The sequence below is a fragment of the Babylonia areolata genome, chromosome 18 (genome assembly GCF_041734735.1).
Source record: "Babylonia areolata isolate BAREFJ2019XMU chromosome 18, ASM4173473v1, whole genome shotgun sequence".
NCBI lineage: Eukaryota > Metazoa > Mollusca > Gastropoda > Neogastropoda > Buccinidae > Babylonia > Babylonia areolata.
In genome coordinates, this window is record NC_134893.1 from 27,967,101 (window position 1) to 27,987,100 (window position 20,000).

The following is a 20,000-nucleotide window of genomic DNA, read 5'->3' on the forward strand; positions in this document are numbered from 1 at the left end:
TACTCTATCCATGGTCAGCCATGACCGAAGGAGGCCTACTATATATATATATATATATATATATATATATATATATATATATATATGTGTGTGTGTGTGTGTGTGTGTGTGTGTGTATCGTGGTAGGTGAGTTGGAAAGAAAAAAGGATGGATGAGGCATGACAGGAACTGAAACAACAACAACACCCCCCCCCCCGCCCCCCCCCAAAAAAAAGAAAAAGAAAACCCAACCAACCAACCAACCAAAAACAAAACAAAACAAAACAAAAACAACCCATAGTGCCAGTTCTCTCTCTCTTCTTTCGTGTTCTTCTTGGTCTTCTCGTTATTCTTCATATTCTCTTTCTTCTTCTTCTTATTCTCCGTGAACAAAATACTTAAAAAAAATACTTCACTTACTTTGCTTTATATATAACACACTTAAAGAATTACTTCTCTTACTTTTCTTTATATATATATATATATATATATATATATATATATTATGTTTTCTATTCTTTCCCGTTTTTGTGAGCGGATGGTGAAAAAAAAAGCTTTCAGCATAATCCTCTTACCATCAATGAGAAATGAGAGCATTCAAGTTCCAGTTCTGTCTGTCGGTCTCGGTTTGTCTGTCTGTCTTTCTTTCTGTCACTCTGGTGCTTTATAACAACACATGACTGTGGCTGTTGGAGTTGAGTGGACACCGGTTAAGGGGAGGCAATCGCGTGCGGTAGGTATACGGGACTCGACTGACTCATGGGGTTGCTTCCCACGGGGGTTGGCTGCTTGAAGCGTTTGACGTGCAAGTTGGACGATAATCAAGAACGAGCGATAACATACGCGCGCTTGTGCAGTCACGCGCACCACACACGCACGCGTGCGCACCCCCTCCCCACCCACTTCCCCTCCCCACCTCCTAAGAAACCCTTACTCATACTGAAAGAGATGGGAGGAGAACAAGGAAGGGAGGGATATTCTCATGTTCGGGGAATACTCAGTTTTTTCTTCTTTCAGTGACACCATTACATCGCTTACGACCTTATCCATAGCCATAAATAAGGATGTGCAAATCACACACCTATGCGAACTTGCTCCTGGGCTGAAACTAAGGATAATGCAGATTACACACTTATATGTACTTCGTCTTGAACCGAAAATAAGGCAAATGTGTAGATATAAGCGTACTGCCTCCAGAGTCGAAAATATGGATATGCAAATTACATACACTTACGTACTTCCTCCAGGGCCGTAACTGAGGATGTCAAATTACACGCCCAAACGTACTTCCTCCCTGGTCGGAAATATGGACATGCAAATCACATACGCGTAGTTACTTTTTCCAGGGCCGTAAATTTGAATGTGCAAATTACACACATTTACGTAATTCCTCCAGGGCCGAAAATAAGGTGCAAATTACACACATTTACGCAATTCCGCCACGACCCAAAATAAGGATGTGCAAATTACACACATTTACGTAATTCCCCCAGGGCCCAAAATAAGGATGTGCAAATACACTGACGCCCTTACGTACTTTTACAGGGCCGAAAATGAGGATCTGCAAATTACACGGATTTACGTACTTCTTTTCCATTGCCATAAATAAGGATGTGCACATTACACACATCTAATTAATTCCTCCAGGGCGGAAAATAAGGATGTGCAAATTACTTTTACGTAATTCCTTCAGGGCCGTAGCCTAAATAAGGATGTGCTAATTGCACACATCTACTGAATTCCTCGAGGGCCGAAGATAAGTGTATGCAAATTACAAACATTTACGTAGTTCTTCCAGGGTCGAACATAAGGATGTACAAATTACACGCCTTTGCGTACTTCTACAGGGCCGTAAAATTGACACAACCCCGATTTCTCTGTACAACTACTTCATCGAGAGAGTCAAGTCCAACCTGCACATTGTTTTGGCCATGAGCCCTATTGGGGACGCCTTCCGGAACCGGCTGCGTATGTTTCCCTCCCTCATCAACTGCTGCACCATTGACTGGTTCCAGGTGGGTGGGTGGCTGTACACAGTATATATATATATATATAGAGAGAGAGAGAGGTGTTTCTCTCTCTCTCTCTCTCTCTCTCTCTATATATATATATATATATATGTGTGTATATATGTGTGTGTGTGTGTGTGTCTACATGTCTTTTTCTTTCGCTCACACCACACACAGAGACACACGCATAAAGACAGACACACACACACACACACACACACAGATATAGTGTTCCATAAAATGGTGGTCTTGTGATAACATGTCCAACGGGGAAGCGGGAGAATCTGAGGCTGTGGGATCGAATTCCACACACCAGCCAGTATCTTTTTTTTTCACTCCTCCACCAGACATTGAGAGGTGGTCTGGACGCTAGTTATTCGCATGAAACGATAAAATGAAGGTCCCATGTTTCAGCATACACTTTGCGCACGTAAAAGAAGCTACGGCAACAACAAGGCTGCCCCCTTCCACACCCCCTTCCCCACACACACACACCCCACCCAATATCCTCCCCTTGGCAAAATTCTGGAGAAAATCGACTCTGATATACATGTATGTGTGTGCGTGCACGTGATTGAATCCTGACTGAATGACAGAAGAAACGAATGGTGAGCGCACAAAGGCATCTGTCAGGTAGGCAGCCTGATGTGCAAATGAATGTTAAGCGCTTAAGAGTAAGGTCTCCGGCTGAACCAACATAGGTGCTATTTAAGTATCGATACTACTACTACTACTACTACTACTACTACTACTGAAGGACTATGACTCTCAAAGCAGGACCCAAAATTGCACTGGCTCTTAGTGCTGCAGCCTTGGGGGACTAGCTGGCCGTTGGGAACCATCTCAACGCCGATTGTCCTAAAACCCTCTTGGCCGAGAGAACGGGGTTGCAACTTGGGTAAAACACTTTCCACTAGAATCAAATTCTAGGCCAAATAGTCGGGATAGCAGTTTCCTCCTCTGCTGTTCTGATGGTCATAGTTGAACACGACTGACTATCATACATACAAATATATGTAGAGTGATGGCCTAAAGGTAACGCGTCTGCGTGGGAAGCGAGAGAATCTGAGCGCGCTGGTTCGAATTACGGCTCAGCCGCCGATATTTTCTCATCCTCCACTAGACCTTGAGTGGTGGTCTGGATGCTAGTCATTCGGATGAGACGATAAACCTAGGTCCCGTGTGCAGCACGCACTTAGCGCACGTAAAAGAACCCACGGCAATAAAAGGGTTGTTCCTGGCAAAATTCTGTAGAAAAATCCACTTCGATAGGAAAAACGAGTAAGATTGCACGCAGGAAAAAATACAAAAAAATCGGTAGCACTGTAGTATAACGACGCGCTCTCCCTGGGGAGAGCCCGAATTTCACATAGAGAAATATGTTGTGATAAAAAGAAATACAAATACGAATACATACATACATACATACTACTACATGCATACATACATACTACGACGACGACGACGATGATGTTGATAATGATATGGTAGGCATGGCCGGACGACGCCCTGGAGATGGTCGCCAACAAGTTTCTGGAGGACGTAGAAATGGACGATGACGTGCGGGTGTCCAGTGTGTACATGTGTAAGCAGTTCCACCAGTCCATCATTCAACTGTCGGAACGGTATGTGTGTGTACGTGCGCGCGTTTGTGTGTGTGTGTGTGTGTGTGTGTGTGTGTGTGTGTGTGTGTGCTAGTACGTCCAGAATTTCGTGAATCTGTTTTTGGCTGTCAGTCCATGTTATGTTTTTGGCTGGTCTGACCAGCGTGTTGGGTTTATGGGAAAATCGGGCATCTTTATCTATTTTTTTTTATGGCAAATATGGTGTAGCGTAAACGAATCAATCCATGCATTCCGACATCATGAAACTGAAAAAAGAAAAAAAAAACAACAAAAAACATAAGCAAAACACACATAAATTAACATCAACAACAAACAAACAAACAGAAAGCAACAGCCATGTTATTGTTCCATTGCTAATGTATTATATACAGCATGTCGATCGATGGGTAGTTAGTGACAAGCGGTTGGTTGGTTCGTTGATTGGTGCTGGTGCATGATGGTGCATGGTGGTGGTGCATGGTAGGTGGTTGGGTTGTAGGTTTATTGTTGATTCAGGTTCTTCGAGGTGCTGCGCCGCCACAACTACGTGACGCCTACCTCCTACCTGGAGCTGATCCTGACCTTCAAGACCCTGCTGGGCATCAAGCGCAACGACATCTCCATGATGCGCAACCGCTACCTGGTGGGGCTGGAGAAGCTGGATTTCGCCGCCTCGCAGGTGTCCGTGATGCAGCAGGAGCTGACAGACCTGCAGCCCGAGCTGATCCAGACCTCGGCGGAGACGGACGCCCTCATGATCAAGGTGGAGAACGACACCAAGGAGGTGGAGGCCAAGAAACAGGTCCGTCTCTCTCTCTCTCTTTCTCTGTGTCTTACTACTCCCCCCCCCCCTCTTCCTCTCTCTGTCTCTGTTTCTGAGTATGTCTGTCTGTCTGTCTGTCTCTGTCAGTCTGTCTATCTGTTTCTCTGTTTGTCTTTCTGTCCATGTCTCTCTCTGGCTCGCTGTCTTGCTCTCTCTCTCTCTCTCTCTCTCTCACACACATGCACGCACGGGGGCGGTCGCAGATTCAGACACACACACACACACACACACACACACGCACAGACACACAGACAGACATACACACACACACACACACAGACACACACACACACACACACACACACACACACACACACACACACACAGAGTATCATCCCAGTTCGCCTCTTCCCAACACCAGGTGGTGGGGGCGGATGAGGAAGTGGCCAACGAGGCGGCCGCCGCGGCGCAGGCGATCAAGGACGAGTGCGAGAGTGACCTGGCCGAAGCCATCCCTGCGCTGGAGGCCGCCCTGTCTGCCCTCAACACGCTCAAGCCTTCCGACATCACGCTGGTCAAGTCCATGAAGGTTTGTGTATGTGTGGTGGTGTTGGGATGTGTGTGTGTGTGTGTGTGTGTGTGTGTGTGTGTGTGTGGGGGGGGTTATGTGTATGTGTGTGTTGTGGTGTGTGTGTGTGGTGTGTGTCTGTGTGTTGTGTTGTGGTGTGTGTGTGTGTGTGTGTGTGTGTGTGTGTGTGTGTTGTGTTGTGTTATGTTGTGTGTGTGTTGTGTTGTGTGTGTGTGTGTGTGTGTGTGTGTGTGTGTGTGTGTTGTGTGAGAGTGACCTGGCTGAGGCCTTCCCAGCGCTAGAGGCCACCTCGGCTGCCCTCAACACGCTCAAGCCTTCCGACATCACGCTGGTCAAGTCCATGAAAGTTTGTGTGTGTGTGTGTGTGTGTGGAGGGGGGGCGGTGCTGGATGGCAGGGGGGAGGTTGTGCGTGCGTGTGTGTGTGTGTGTGTGTGTGTGTGTGTGTGTGTGTGTGTGTGTGTGTGTGTCTTAACAGTCATACTAAAAACAGATTTTAAGTTTTCCGAATTAAGCCGTGTTGTGGGATCATTAACGGTTTATTCCGTTGAAACTCAGTCCGGATCCAAAAAATCCATAATCCCACTTGTCAGTTTCCAGAACGTGGGCTATGTTTGGTTAGAAGACGGCATGACATTGTTTTTCTTGTTCGCAATAAAAAGGAAAGAAATACAAATTCTGGACAGAACACATACAGTGACACTAACTACGCCATCGACGTGTTTACTGCATAAACATATGATAATTCTAAAAGTGGATACTAAATTAACTGGAATGAACGTGGACGATCTTTTTTTTTTTCAGTTTCGGCCAGCATGTTGTAGACTGGTTTGTGCAGATATAGATAAGACGGCTACATGTTGTGGTTTGCCGGAGGTGATGTCAACATCTCCTTTACCGCAGATTTAAAAGAATTTTCTTAAATAATCAAAGTGTGAAAAAAAACCAAAAAAAAACCCACACGATTTGAATGGCATACTTACCTCGAATACTATAATATATATATATATATATATATATATATATATATATATATATATATATATATATATATCTAATTCTACTCCTGGTACGAGATAACCCGTACCATGATCACTTCCTCTGTAGACCAGGTACGAGTTTTCTCGTATCAACACACTATTGTAATTTCGTTCATTCTTGCTGGGTACAGTTGGCATTCTCTGAACCGTTTTCCGAAAGTATGAAAAGAAGCTTTGTTTGACCGATTAAACAACAAATTTCCACCGATTTTCGTATATCAGTGAACCATCCTGTTTTTGTTTTTTTTGTTGTTGCTGTTGTTTTTTTCTGCAGTGGTCTCATGGCGTGCTGGTCCATGGGAGTTGTTGCAGGCATGTAGCTGTTGGGTAGAATGAGTCATCGCGCTAAAAACAAGATTTGGTCGAGTGTATTTGTATTTGTATTTCTTTTTATTACAACAGATTTCTCTTTCTTCGGGCTGCTCTCCTCAGGGAGAGCGCGTCGCTATACTACAGCGCCACCCATTTTTTTGTATTTTTTTCCTGCGTGCAGTTTTATTTGTTTTTTCCTATCGAAGTGGATTTTTCTACAGAATTTTGCCAGGAACAACCCTTTTGTTGCCGTGGGTTCTTTTACGTGCGCTAAGTGCATGCTGCACACGGGACCTTGGTTTATCGTCTCATCCGAATGACTAGCGTCCAGATCACCACTCAAGGTCTAGTGGAAGGGGAAAAATATCGGCGGCTGAGCCGTGATTCGAACCAGCGCGCTCAGATTCTCTCGCTTCCTAGGCGGACGCGTTACCTCTAGGCCATCACTCCGTCAGATTCGCCATAGCGTTGTGAATAAGACTACTTGTTTCCGAACAGATTATCATTGACTGGATCCCGCTAGCATGCCTTCTTTTTTTTTCCTCCAAAGCTTATTAATATTTAATACAGAACCCATTTTAACGATTTTTTTTTAATCTCTGTTTTTTCTCATGATTCCTTTACTGGAAAAAGCGTGTTACAAGTGAGTTTTGAAGGCCTTGCCTGTCTTGTTTTTTTTTAATGTGAACGTCGTGAATGAAAGTGCTTTTTGATATGTCTTCACTGAAGATTCAGCGCGATAAAGATGCATCAGTTATTACAACATGCCTATCGCGCTGACCACAGCACCGAAACCACTCTCCTCCACATTCTGAATAATCTACTGCTAGCGTCCGACTCAGGAAAAATTTCCCTTCTCACTCTTCTCGCCTTTGACACGATAGACCATTCAATCCTTCTTTCCCGTCTTCATTTTATATTTGGTATCAACGGCACTGTTCTAAACTGGTTCAAATCTTATCTCACTGATCGATTCTAGTCTGTCGACGGGCGCCATAGCCGAATGGTTAAAGCGTTGGACTTTCGATCTGAGGGTCCCGGGTTCGAATCACGGTGACGGCGCCTGGTGGGTAAAGGGTGGAGATTTTTACGATCTCCCAGGTCAACATATGTGCAGACCTGCCAGTGCCTGAAACCCCTTCGTGTGTATGCGCAAGCATAAGATCAAATACGCACGTTAAAGATCCTGTAATCCATGTCAGCGTTCGGTGGGTTATGGAAACAAGAACACACCCAGCATGCACACCCCCGAAAGCGGAGTATGGTTGCCTACATGGCGGGGTAAAAACGGTCATACACGTGAAAGCCCACTCGCGTATATACGAGTGAACGTGGGAGTTGAAGACCACGAACGCAGAAGAAGAAGCAGAAGGAGAAGAAGATTCTAGTCTGTCATTGTTGATCATTTCCAATCTGAACCCGTTAAATTCGAACATGGAGTCCCACAGGGATCTGTTTTAGGCCCAGTGCTCTTCACACTGTGCACTGCTCCTCTCGCTGAAATTATCAACCGCCATAATGTCAGTCATTATTCTTATGCTGATGACACTCAACTCGAGAAGAGTAATACCCCTGAAAAATTGTTGTCGCTCTTGCAAGAAACATCCAACTGCTTCCTGGACATTCAAAACTGGATGACTCTAAATAAGTTACAATTGAACGCGGACAAAACTGAAGCAATGATCATAGGAACTAAAGAAAAACTGTCTTCCATCACAATTGACACAATCAAACTTGGCAGTACATCCACCACTCTTTCCAGGTCAGTCAGGAACCTCGGTGTTGTCCTTGACAATACACTGTCCATGCAAAAATTTATCAGTCAGACATGTCAGTCCTGCTACTGTCAACTGCGGCGCATCAGTTGCGTCCGGAAATATCTGTCCACTGACGCAACATCTAGACTTGTAGTTTCTCCCATTCTCTCTCGCCTTGACTACTGTAACTCTTGTCTGGTTTGCCTGCTTCATTCATTCAGTCCCTTCAGCGCATACAAAACTCTGCTGCCCGACTCGTCCTCAGAAAGAAAAGATCTGAGCACATCACTCCTCTTTTGCAACATCTCCATTGGCTTCCTGTCTCACACAGAATAAAGTACAAGATCATCACTCTATGTTATAGATGTATTCACAAAACTGCCCCTTCCTATCTCTGCGGCTGCCTTCACCTCTACACTCCATCTCGTTCACTACGATCGGCTTCGGATCCACTCTGTTTACGCATACCCAGATTCAAACACTCGACTGTTGGCCGCCGTTCTTTCTCTGTCTCTGAACCTTGTATTTGGAATGAACCTCCTCTTTCGCTTCGTCAAGTCTCCACACTCAGCTCTTTCAAGTCTGGCCTTAAAACCCACCTCTTCCCAAAATAGCCTTCCTTCCCTGCCTCTTCCTTGTCTTTAGTTTCTCCAGTTTTAGAGTTATGCATGCGTGTGAATGACTGGTGCGAAAGCGCTTTGATTTGTCTCTGCACAAGATTCAGCGCTATATAAATACCATTATTATTATTATTATGTATTTATTCATTCATTTATTTATTCATTCATAAATCCTGTGGCTGTTCATGTTCTGTATTCTGGTGATTTCAGTTTCGATCTCTGCTCAACTTCTGTTTAGTGCGTGGGGGTCGTGGCCTTCACGCTCGCTTGAGTCAGACTCCACGTGTCCACAGATGTTCCACACGTGTTGCTACGTATCAGACACCACTTAACTCGAGCTGAGCATCTTCGAGCTGTTTGACTGGTGTACAAATCAAGATTTGATGCCAGTTACTTTAATGATGTTTGCTATATTATCCCTTGCTCTCTCTTTCTCTCTCTCTCTCTCTTTGACGTATTGTCCAATGTATATATATGTATGTCAACGCCTCAAAATGCAGGTTGTGCGTGACGAACGTTTGTTTTGACCCATTACCGACCCCAGTCCTTTTGTATTGTGGTCCAGTGCTGATGTACATTAAAACATTTCTGAGTTCTGTGTCCACTACTCATGAGAAATAGAAAAAAAATCGCTTTGTCTGGTTTTCCTTTCAGAACCCGCCGCCCCCCGTGAAACTGGTAATGGAGGCAGTGTGTGTGATGCTGTCGATCAAACCAGAGAGGAAGCCACACCCGGACGGAGGAGGGAGGACCATCGAGGACTTCTGGGCCGCCTCCCTCAAGCTGTTGGGAGACATGAAGTTCCTGGAGAGGCTCAAGAACTACGACAAGGACAACATCCCTGTCCCGGTCATGAGGAAGATTAGGGACAGGTGAGTGAAAGTTGTTGCTTTTTTTTTTTTTTTTTTTTTTTTAAGGTGGGGGTCGGGGGAGGGGGGCAGGGAAGGGTTGGGGTGTGTGTGGGGAGGGGGATGTTTTCCCTAAAGGCCTGACCAGCGTGTTAGGTTTATGTGAAGGTCAGGCATCTGCTTCCCCCCTCCCCCCTCCTGTTTTTTAAGCAGATGTGCTGTTGCACATATGCATCAGTCCGTTTGGGTTCTTTACCGTTTCCTCCTCAACACCCCAAACTTGCTTTAGGGGAATTAAAAAATGTTTTAACTCATTATTCATTTTGAACATAATGTGTTACACGTACATTGTTTATTGTTGACTAGGTACATTAGCAATCAAGATATCTAACCATGGTAAAAAAACAAAAACAAACCATCAACAAAACCAGAGGTGTTTTTCCTTTTCTTATTTAAACTCTGTTTTCACTTGGAACAGATGTTACACGTAAACTGTTTACTGTTGACAGGTACATCAGCAATCCAGACTTCGAACCGTCCTTGATCCGGAACGCCTCCACGGCCTGTGAAGGTCTGTGTCGCTGGGTGCGGGCCATGGACGTCTACGACAGAGTGGCCAAGGTGGTGGCGCCCAAAAAGGCCAAACTGAACCAGGCCCAGGCCGAACTGGCCGTGCAAATGGAAAAGCTGGACGGGAAGAGGGCAGAGCTGAAGGAGGTGAGTTACCACACCACCACTGAGAGGCAAGCCCCAGCCCATAGACATTACAGGTAGTCTGTCTGTGGTGATGTGGTCATTGATGCATGCCCTCGAGCGGAGTTACTGCGTCATCATTACGTCGTAGGTAATTCAGAAGGATGCTTGTGAGTTGGTGTCTGATCGTGAAACGAGTGCAAACTGGAACGAAGAAGTAAGAGTAAATAAATAGGACAGCAGCCAAAGCAGCAACAACAATAGCAGCAACTAACGAACAAGATAAACAAGTTCCCTGTCTCACTGAAATCACCATACCTTTCAGTCAAATACAACTTAATAGCTATCCCGCCTTAGCGCAGGACATAGCCACCAAGAACATGTAGAGGCAGAACCTGAATCATCGTCTCAGCCATAAGCAAATGGGTAGGCAAAAACCACAGGCATGCAGTAAACAAGTACAACATGAGCTGACCTGACAAAAAAAAAAAAAAAAAAAAAAAAAAAAAAAAATCAACAAAACTGAACCGCATGCAAAACCAAAGGCAACGAGGCACGGGCTATATACAGCACGTTATACACACACAATCAGACCTGTAGGCGTATTGGAGAGCTGATGGCTGGCAGACAGGCAGAGCTTTTGGCAAGCAGGAATGAAGGCAAGTTTGGTGGCAAGCAAGCAGGCAATAAGAGCTGGTACAGACAGGCACGATCAGTTGTGTGTGTGAGGCACAGTTTTGAAACTAATCGCACTCACTGATACACGATAAGATACAAGAATAGTTAATAATCTCTAAAAGAGACATAATAATACATAGCTCCATAGAACACCACAAAGCCCGACCATGCTCCCACATTCCAACAACAAAGAACACCCACACGCACAAACCAGCAAGCGTGATGACCCCACACTCACTACGGGAATGGATATTGTTGTCGGTGCGTGCAGGTGACGGACAAACTGCAAGCCCTGAACGACGATTTCATGAGGATGACCCAGAAGAAGAAGGACCTGGAGGACAACATCGACCTGTGCTCCAAGAAGCTGGACCGGGCGGAGAAGCTGATCGGGGGGCTGGGCGGGGAGAAGGACCGCTGGACCGAAGCGGCCCGCGTGCTGGGCGAGAAGTACTTCAACATCCTCGGAGACGTGCTCCTGTCCTCTGGGGTGGTGGCCTACCTGGGTGCCTTCACCGTGGACTACAGACAGGTGAGGGTGATACAAGGAGTTTACAGAGGACTCAGCTTATATCACAGATTGACGTAAGTTTACAGTTGGGTCAACAGCAAAGTGAGAGCTGTATTATCAATGGTGTCTCCATTGCAATGGGAAATCATTTACAGCTTAGTCTTTGGTGAAGGACTATGGTTTTCAAAACCAGGAGGCAAAACTGCACTGGCTTTTAGTGCTGCAGCCTTGGGGGCTAGCTGGCCTATGGGAACCATCCCAACGCCGACTGTCCTAAAACCCTCTTGGCCGAGAGGGAGGGGTTGTGATATGGGCAAGACACTCTCCACTATAATCAAATTCTAGCCCAGACAGTCGGGACAGCAGTTACCTCCTCTGATGTTCTGATGGTCACAGTCGTACACGACTGACTATCATACAGTGTACAGAAGACAAGGTGTAGGTTGTTTTCTTTGAAATGTCAAACGAGCGATTCGTGAGCTTTGCAGTCACTATATGGACTACTCTGCAGGGGGAGGTGTGTGTTGTTTTCTCTGGACTTGTCAAACGTGTGTTAGCTAGTCATGAGCTGCATTAAAGACAGATGAAGTCATCATTGTCTGATTTTGAATGAATGAATCGTCTGACTCCATCTCAGACAGGTGGAGTAATCACTTGCGGATTCTGATGTCATTTTCATGGGCTCCAAATAATGAAGTCGTTGCCTTCAGACAGGTAGTTAGTTAACTTAGGCTGCTTTGGAATGTATGCTTCGCCTGAGCGGTTTTGTTTTTTGTTGTTGAATATTTTCAGATCGTCGACTTTAACACCTGTTCAAAGCCACTGATCGTCACTTGTAGCATGGTGGGAAATGGTAAATGCTTGAAAGAGTCGCTGTGACCTTAGGTCTCCCATACAGTCTTCTTGACATGTTTTTCGTACACACCAGTGCTTGTATGTGATATCAGTCCGTTGAAAAATCCAGATGGCTCTGTATCGCTTATGTGTGTATGCATGTGTGTGTATGCCCCCATATATACGTGCATATGTGTGTGTGTGTGGGGGGCGTGGGGGTGGGGGTGGGGTGTTTGCGCGCGCGCGTTGTGCGTGTGTCTGTGTGTTGTGTTACGCACACCATTATTGTGTGTGTGTGTGTGTGTGTGTGTGTGCGTGCATGTACGCGCGCGCTGCAGTCCATCAAGGCGGACTGGCACCAGCAGAGCATTGACAAAGCCATTCCCTGCTCCGACCCCTTCTCCCTCACCCTGACGCTGGGGGAGCCCGTCACCATCCGCTCCTGGAACCTGGCTGGCCTGCCCATCGACTCCTTCAGCGTGGACAACGGCATCATCGTCAACAGGTCGCGCCGCTGGCCGCTCATGATCGACCCTCAGGGTGAGAGTTCAGTGTCAAGGAGGCGTCACTGCTTTCGTGCAAATCCTATATTCACGCCACGGCACATCTGCTATGCAGTTGCCTGACCAGAAGCATGATGCATAGCCCAACGCAATTAGTCAGTCTTTCAGTGCATGCATATATACTGTCTGTACTTATCAGAGTGGATTTCTTTTACAGTATTTTTGCCAGAGGACAACACATAATTATGTTCCCATGGGTTCTTTTTCAGTGCGCCAAGTACGAGCTCCCCACACGGGACCGTCGTTTATCGTTTCATCCGAATGACTAGACACTCGGTTTGATTTTATAGTCAAACATGGGAGAAAAGGCGAGACTAAACGTTAGATGGTGGTAGGGACGCTAGTCATTCGGATGAGATCATGAATCGAGGTCCCGTATGTAGCATACTAAGCGCACGTAAAATAACCCACGGCGACAAAAGGGTTGTCTGGCAAATTTCTGTAGAAAAATCCTCTTCGATAGGAAAACAAATATATTTGCAGGCAATACAATAGAGTGTTGTCTGTGGACATGGACTTGTTTCTCTCTCTCTCTATCTCCCTCTCTCTTTCTCTGTCTCTGTGCGCGCGTGTGTGCATGCATGCGCGTGTGTGTGCGCCCCCCCCTCCCACCACTTCCCGTGTAATGTGATGTGATGTGATGGGATTCAGGCCAGGCCAACAAGTGGATCAAGAACCTGGAGAAGGAGCACAAGCTGGGCATCATCAAGCTGTCGGACGCCAGCTACCTGCGCACCCTGGAGAACTCCATCCAGTTCGGCACACCCGTGCTGCTGGAGAACGTGGGCGAGGAGCTGGACCCCATCTTGGACCCCGTGCTGCAGAAGCTGATCTTTCGCCAGCAGGGCGTCGACTACATCCGCCTGGGCGACAACGTCATCGAGTACTCCTCCGACTTCAAGCTCTACATCACCACCCGCCTCCGCAACCCCCACTACCTGCCCGAAGTCTCCGTCAAGGTTTGGGTTATAATTATTATTATACAAGCTGTGATGATAAAAACAACAATCGAAAAAGAAATCGCTGTTGTTTTTTGTTTTCTTTTCATATCATTTTTTTAAAATAAATTTTAAGCTGCATAATTGACTTTAGATACCACCCTCTCCCACCCCCACTTCCGCCTTTTGGATGGATGTAGATGTCTGTGTGAGCGATTAGGATTGAGAGAGAGAGAGAGAGAGAGAGTATTTGTATTTGTATTTCTTTTTATCACAACAGGTTTTTGTGTGTGAAATTCGGGCTGCTGTCCCAGGGAGAGCGCGTCGCTACACTACAGCGCCACCGATTTTTTTGTATTTTTTTTCCTACGTGTAGTTTTATTTGTTTTTCCTAGCGAAGTGGATTTTTCTACAGAATTTTGCCAGGAACAACCTTTTTGTTGCCGTGGGTTCTTTTACGTGCGCTAAGTGCATGTTACACACAGGGACCTCGGTTTATCGTCTCATCCGAATGACTAGCGTCCAGACCACCACTCAAGGTCTAGTGGAGGAGGAGAAAATATCGGCGGCTGACCTGTGATTCGAACCAGCGCACTCAGATTCTCTCGCTTCCAAGGAGGACGTATTACCTCCAGGCCATCACTCCACTCCATGTGTGTGTGTGTGTGTGTGTGTGTGTGTGTGTGTGTGTGTGTGTGTGTGTGTGTATTGACATCTTGCCTCACTGTTCCACATGTGCACCTTGAACGTAATGATCATCCCCAGGGTGTTTATGTGAGTGTGTACATTGTATATATATATATATATATATATATATATATATATATGTGTGTGTGTGTGTGTGTGTGTGTGTGTGTGTGTGTGTGGTGCGTGTTTCTGTGCGTGTATGTGCACGCGCGTGCACACGCGTGTGTGTGTACCTTCACGTGTTTGCATACGTGCGCTTGCACGTATGCATGGATGAATGAATGTGTGTGTGTGTTTACATGACTTAATTCCATTCCTCCCACTACCCCAATCCTCCCTCCCATTTCCTGTTGCAATAGAGTGTTTAGAGAATTTACTCAGTTAGTGTCATGTACTGTATTATGCCAAACCGATTCGAACCAGGCCTATTTGTTTTGTGCTGTTTTCGCCAAATTTCGCGGTCAACCTGGTAATAAGACGCGTCGACGCCGTGTGTTGCAGGTGTGTGTGCTGAACTTCATGATCACCTCTCAAGGCCTGCAGGACCAGCTGCTGGGCATGGTGGCGGCCCGAGAGAAACCGGAGCTGGAGGAGAAGAAGAACAAGCTCATCGTGGAGAGCGCCAGCAACCAGAAGCAGCTCAAGGAGATCGAGGACAAAATCCTGGAAGTGCTCTCCACCTCGCAGGTCAGCGGCTTTTTTGGTTGTGTTTTGTTGTTGTTGTTGTTGTTTTTGCTTGTACTTTTCTGATTGTTTGTGTGTGTTTTCCTTCAGGTCTTTCTTCTCTCTCTCTCTCTCTCTGTGCCTCTGTCTCTGTCTCTCTCTCTCTCTCTGCCTCTGTCTCTGTCTCTCTCTGTCTCTCTCTCTCTCATAATATATCCAGCCCTTCGATAATGATATATCCAGCTCTACGATAAAATCCAATAAAACCAACAGAAGATTTCTGTTTGTCCAAAAATATCATATCCACTTTGAACATTTCCCCTGTGTGTGTTCATGAAGTATATTATGCTGTTGTTCACTTAAAACAGACGGGTACAAGAGGCCTTGATGATTTGGACGGAATTTAAAAAAAAGATTCATTCATTCCTTCATTTATTCCTTCATTCATTCATTCTCTGTCTCCCTCCCTCCCTCCCCCCCCTCTCTCTCTCTCACTCACTCTATCTCTCTCTCATTACTATATTCATATACATTATTGCCATGAATGCAGGTATCATGATTATGTGCTTGTAAATGCTTACTGTGCAATTGAGTGTATTTGAATGTCATGTATGTATTTCTGTAACCTTTTGTTATCTTGTGAACATTTTGATTTCATTTCTCTTCGCCCTGAGGGCTGGATGTAAAAAAGAATGTGCATGCTTATTCCACTTCCCTCATTAAAAAATATTCGTTCTCTCTCTCTCTTTGTTATCTGTTTTCCCGTTTTGATTTGTTTGCAATTTTTTTCCTTCACACGGAATAAACTGCTATCATACAGACGAGTGATTTGATTTACATATTTAAACGAGGAGAGGGAAGGAGAGAGGGAAAAGGGAGAGAGATGGGGGATGTAGAAGAAATCCAGGATGTAGAAGTAAATACTCTGATTGGTACACAAAATATATAGGCAAGGACTCAAGGCTTCACCAGTGCGTAGGGTTAGGCTGCTGGTCAGGCATCTGCCTAGTAGATAGATGTGGTGTAGCGAGTATGGATTTGTCTGAACGCATTGTCGCCTCCTGGAGAAACTGAAACTGCTGGGCTTTTTTTTTTTTTTTTTTTTTCGTCAGGGGAACATCCTGGAGGATGAGGGAGCCATCCAGATCCTGTCCTCCTCCAAAGTGCTGTCGGAGGACATCTCGGCCAAGCAGAAGATCGCGGCGTCCACGGAGAAGCTGATCGACGAGACCAGGAACAGCTATCGGCCCGTGGCCGTCCACTCCTCCATCCTCTTCTTCTGCATCTCGGACCTGGCCAACATCGAGCCCATGTACCAGTACTCGTTGACCTGGTTCATCAACCTCTACCTGCACGTCAGTCACTGTTTTGTCTTTCTGTCTTTCTGTCTGTCTGTCTGTCTTGTGGGCAACTGTCCACTAAAGCAAATAATGGGTATAATTATAAAACCAAATTTATCTTGTAAACTTGCAGAAATAGTCACCGAAAATATTCAAAATCCTTTCGTCAGAATAGCGATTTCCACGACGAAATTTTAGCCTTTCGGTGACCCGAAAAAAAAGGAAATGGAGACGTGCATGCGCACGCGGTTCAACCTAAAAAAATAGCCAGGGAACCCCGACGAAAATCCGACGAAAGCGGGCCTGCACACTCTCCCTGTTGTTTAGACTTGTCGGTCTTGTGGGCAGCTGTCCACCTCAATCTGCACGTCAGTCACTTGACTGTCTTTTCGGCAACTGGCTGCCCACACATGTAATTCATTTTTGTTGTTTTCGTGTTTGTTTTGTTAGTCGATAAATGTTGAACTTGCACGGAAAGTGTCGCACTCACGTACGTGCGTTTCACTTGTCTTTTGATGATGTTACTGGTGAGTCTTCTCCTTTGCCTTTTATAGATCAGTGTGAAATTTTCCCTTTGAATATACCAACTGGTTCTTCGTTGTTTTTGTGCCGCGCCGTGTTCTTCCCTCGTATTCCACAACCCCAGCCTCCAGTTTTTCACTTTGACGTGTCCTTTCCTGTCGCGTCTTCTTTTAGTCTTTGTTTCCATCAGCTTTTATCCCGCCTTTCCTTGAGTTCCTCTCTATTCTTCCTGTGTTGTCAAGCACGAATTTATGTTCATTCACACACCACACCACACTCGTCATGCACATACATCATACATTACAATACCTCACCGATACACTTACCACACCGTAAACTGAACCCCGATATCACAATGTGGGTTTTTCTTGTCGTGGTTTTCAGTCCATCGAAAAGAGCGAACCGTCAGACGACGTGGCCGTGCGTATCAAGAACCTCAACAATTACTTCACCAACTGCATTTACCTCAACGTGTGTCGTTCCCTCTTCGAGAAAGACAAACTGCTCTTCTCCTTTATCCTGGACGTGGGAATTCAGAAAGGACAGTAAGTAGACTGGGAGGTGTCGGCAGATTCGTGGTGGGGGTGGGGGGTTTGGTGGGGGTGTGGGGGGGGGGGCGAGGGGGGTGTTGTCGTTGGAGGGACGTGGTGGCGGTCTCCACTCTAGGGGAGACGCTCACTCAGTCTAGCTCCGCGACTAAGCCATTATTGTCGTCAGTAGGAGGCTTAGTAGGTGGTGTCCTATGTACGTCAAATCAGAACAGGCACTACTGAACACCACCGAAGTGACTCAGCAGCAGTGCAGTGTCTCCTCTGGTGTGTGGCCTCCTGGCGACCTAACCCTGATGGGTCCCATTATTTGAAAGCATCCTTTGGAGCAAGGGAGTAGAGCATCTCTTTGGTGTTGCAGGCATTATTGGATATGTTTATGAGAGGCGTCGTGGCAGATTCGATTAGGCGTTTGACTCCAGATCCAATGGTCAACGGTGATGAGGTTTGGGAGCTGCATGGTGTTGTGTCCTTGGGGAAGGGAAGGCACTTTATTCCGATGTTCCTCACTCCACCTCGGTGTGAATGTCGACCCGACTTCTGGTGGGGAAGGTTGAAACGGTGGAAGGAGAGGATTGCCCCCCCCTCCCCCTTCCCCAGCCTTTCTATGCAGACCCTTAGACACAGTACACATAATTTCAGTACCCCAATGGCCAAAAAAGGCTACGTGACTTTTATCTAACCTTAAGATCTCTTTACAGGTTGTTGTTGTTTTCATATTCCATATAACTGTGGGCAGTTTATGCTAGTAAACAAATGGGATGTAGTACACTTCTTTGAACACTTCTTTCAACGTTTTAGGCATACAGACTTTGATCAAGGACTGACACAGATGTTCATGTATGTGTGTGTGTGTGTGTGTGTGTGTGTATGTGCGTGCGTGTGTGTGTGTGTGTGTGTGTGTGTGTGTGTGTGTGTGTATTGTCCAGGGGCCTGATAGAGGATGATGTGTGGCGGTTCCTGCTGACGGGAGGAGTGGCGCTGGACAACCCTTACCCCAACCCGGCCCCCGTGTGGTTGGCCGACAAGGCCTGGGGCGAGATCGTCCGAGCCTCCAACCTGAAGGGGCTGGACGGATTCAGGCAGCGTCAGTGTCATCACCTCTCTCCCTCCATCCTCTCTCTCTCTCTCTCTCTGTGTCTCTCTCTCTCTGTCTGTCTCTCCCCCTCTGTGTGTGTATGTGTGTGTCTCTCAACGTCTAATCTAATTCCAGAAAAAAATATATTGAAGACAACCATGTCTTTTCCGACTGATTTCGCTAATGTCATCAACAAATGAAAATATGGTTAGAAATTTCAGTATGTTTTTATATCCAGCGTTCAAAATTAGAGATGTAATGCTTTCATACTACACTATCCTTTTTTTTCACAAATGAATCCATATCAATATCTGTATTTGTCAATGTCAAATTTGTTACACACACCATTTGGGGCTATGGCCTTTACATGAATAAACCATTTCCAATTTCCAATCTCTCTTTCTCTCTCTGACTTTCTGTCTTTCTGTTGATCTGTCTGCCTCTCCGTCTCATTCACTGTCAGTCTGTCTCTTTATCTGTCTGTTTATGTGTCTGACTGTCTCTGGCTCAGTCTCTGTCTTTGTCTATCTATCTATGTCTGTCTGTCTCTCTTTCTACCCATCTGACCATCTGTCTGTCTATCCGTCTGTCTGTCTCTGTCTGTCTGTCTGTCCTTCACAAATTTGGTTTCGGAATTGTATGGGAAAGAAAAAAGGGTTGGAAACACCAGGTTCAATAGCTCTTTGAGGTCCAGTTACAGATTTGCCATCTTGGCCTAGAAGTCCAAAGACCCCAGATCGGCTACACAGACAGGCAGCTTCTGTAGAGGAAGGGCTGTCTACTTTTTGAGTCCATCTGGGGCGATCCGGGGCCATTGGTCTTGAACCTGAATAACGCAGTTGCCGTATCAGTGATTGAGCGGTAAGAGGGAGGACAGCTACATCAACACAGAGGGACGGGTGCCTTGGTCATAACACTTGGGTACTTCAACGTCAACATCCAGCGACTGCCGCCTGGGTGAAACATGTTCAGATGGCTGGGTAATAAAATATGGAGCTTATTCTCGACAGAAACTTAGTGAAGCTTGTGTGTTTGCGTTGTTAGTGTTGGTAGTGTTAGTGTTAGTGTTAGTGTGTGTGTGTGTGTGTGTGTACACGCGTGCTAAAATGCCTGCACGTGTATGTGTGTGTGTGTGTGTGTGTGTGTGTGTGTGTGTGTGTGTGTGTGTGTGTGTGTGTGTGTGTGTGTGTTCATTTCTGTATTCTACAAAAACAGACGTGGAGGAAAACATTGAGCAGTGGAAGGCGTTTTACGACTCCCCAACCCCGCACGTGGAGCCTTTACCGGGCCCGTTCGATCAGCTGAAAGGACTGTATCGGATGGTGGTGCTCCGCACGCTGAGGCCGGACAAGATGGTTCCTGCCGTGCAGGTCACGTGATAGATTTATGGCCGACTGTTGGCTTTTGCTACAGAATATCCTAGTTG

At 46.0% G+C, this 20,000-nt stretch overlaps 1 protein-coding gene across 1 annotated transcript in view; it reads left to right on the top strand.

Annotated features, from left to right (window-relative positions):
• Positions 1–20,000, top strand: part of LOC143291920 (dynein axonemal heavy chain 3-like) — a 102,211-nt gene that overhangs the window by 64,095 nt on the left and 18,116 nt on the right. The window contains exons 39-52 of the mRNA XM_076602059.1: positions 1,827–1,994; positions 3,480–3,613; positions 4,109–4,394; positions 4,777–4,944; positions 9,326–9,543; positions 10,029–10,236; positions 11,162–11,422; positions 12,574–12,775; positions 13,450–13,757; positions 14,925–15,110; positions 16,199–16,441; positions 17,333–17,493; positions 18,426–18,583; positions 19,790–19,944. Of these exons, the coding sequence (XP_076458174.1) occupies positions 1,827–1,994; positions 3,480–3,613; positions 4,109–4,394; positions 4,777–4,944; positions 9,326–9,543; positions 10,029–10,236; positions 11,162–11,422; positions 12,574–12,775; positions 13,450–13,757; positions 14,925–15,110; positions 16,199–16,441; positions 17,333–17,493; positions 18,426–18,583; positions 19,790–19,944 (2,856 nt within the window). The remainder of the gene's footprint in view (positions 1–1,826; positions 1,995–3,479; positions 3,614–4,108; positions 4,395–4,776; positions 4,945–9,325; positions 9,544–10,028; positions 10,237–11,161; positions 11,423–12,573; positions 12,776–13,449; positions 13,758–14,924; positions 15,111–16,198; positions 16,442–17,332; positions 17,494–18,425; positions 18,584–19,789; positions 19,945–20,000) is intronic.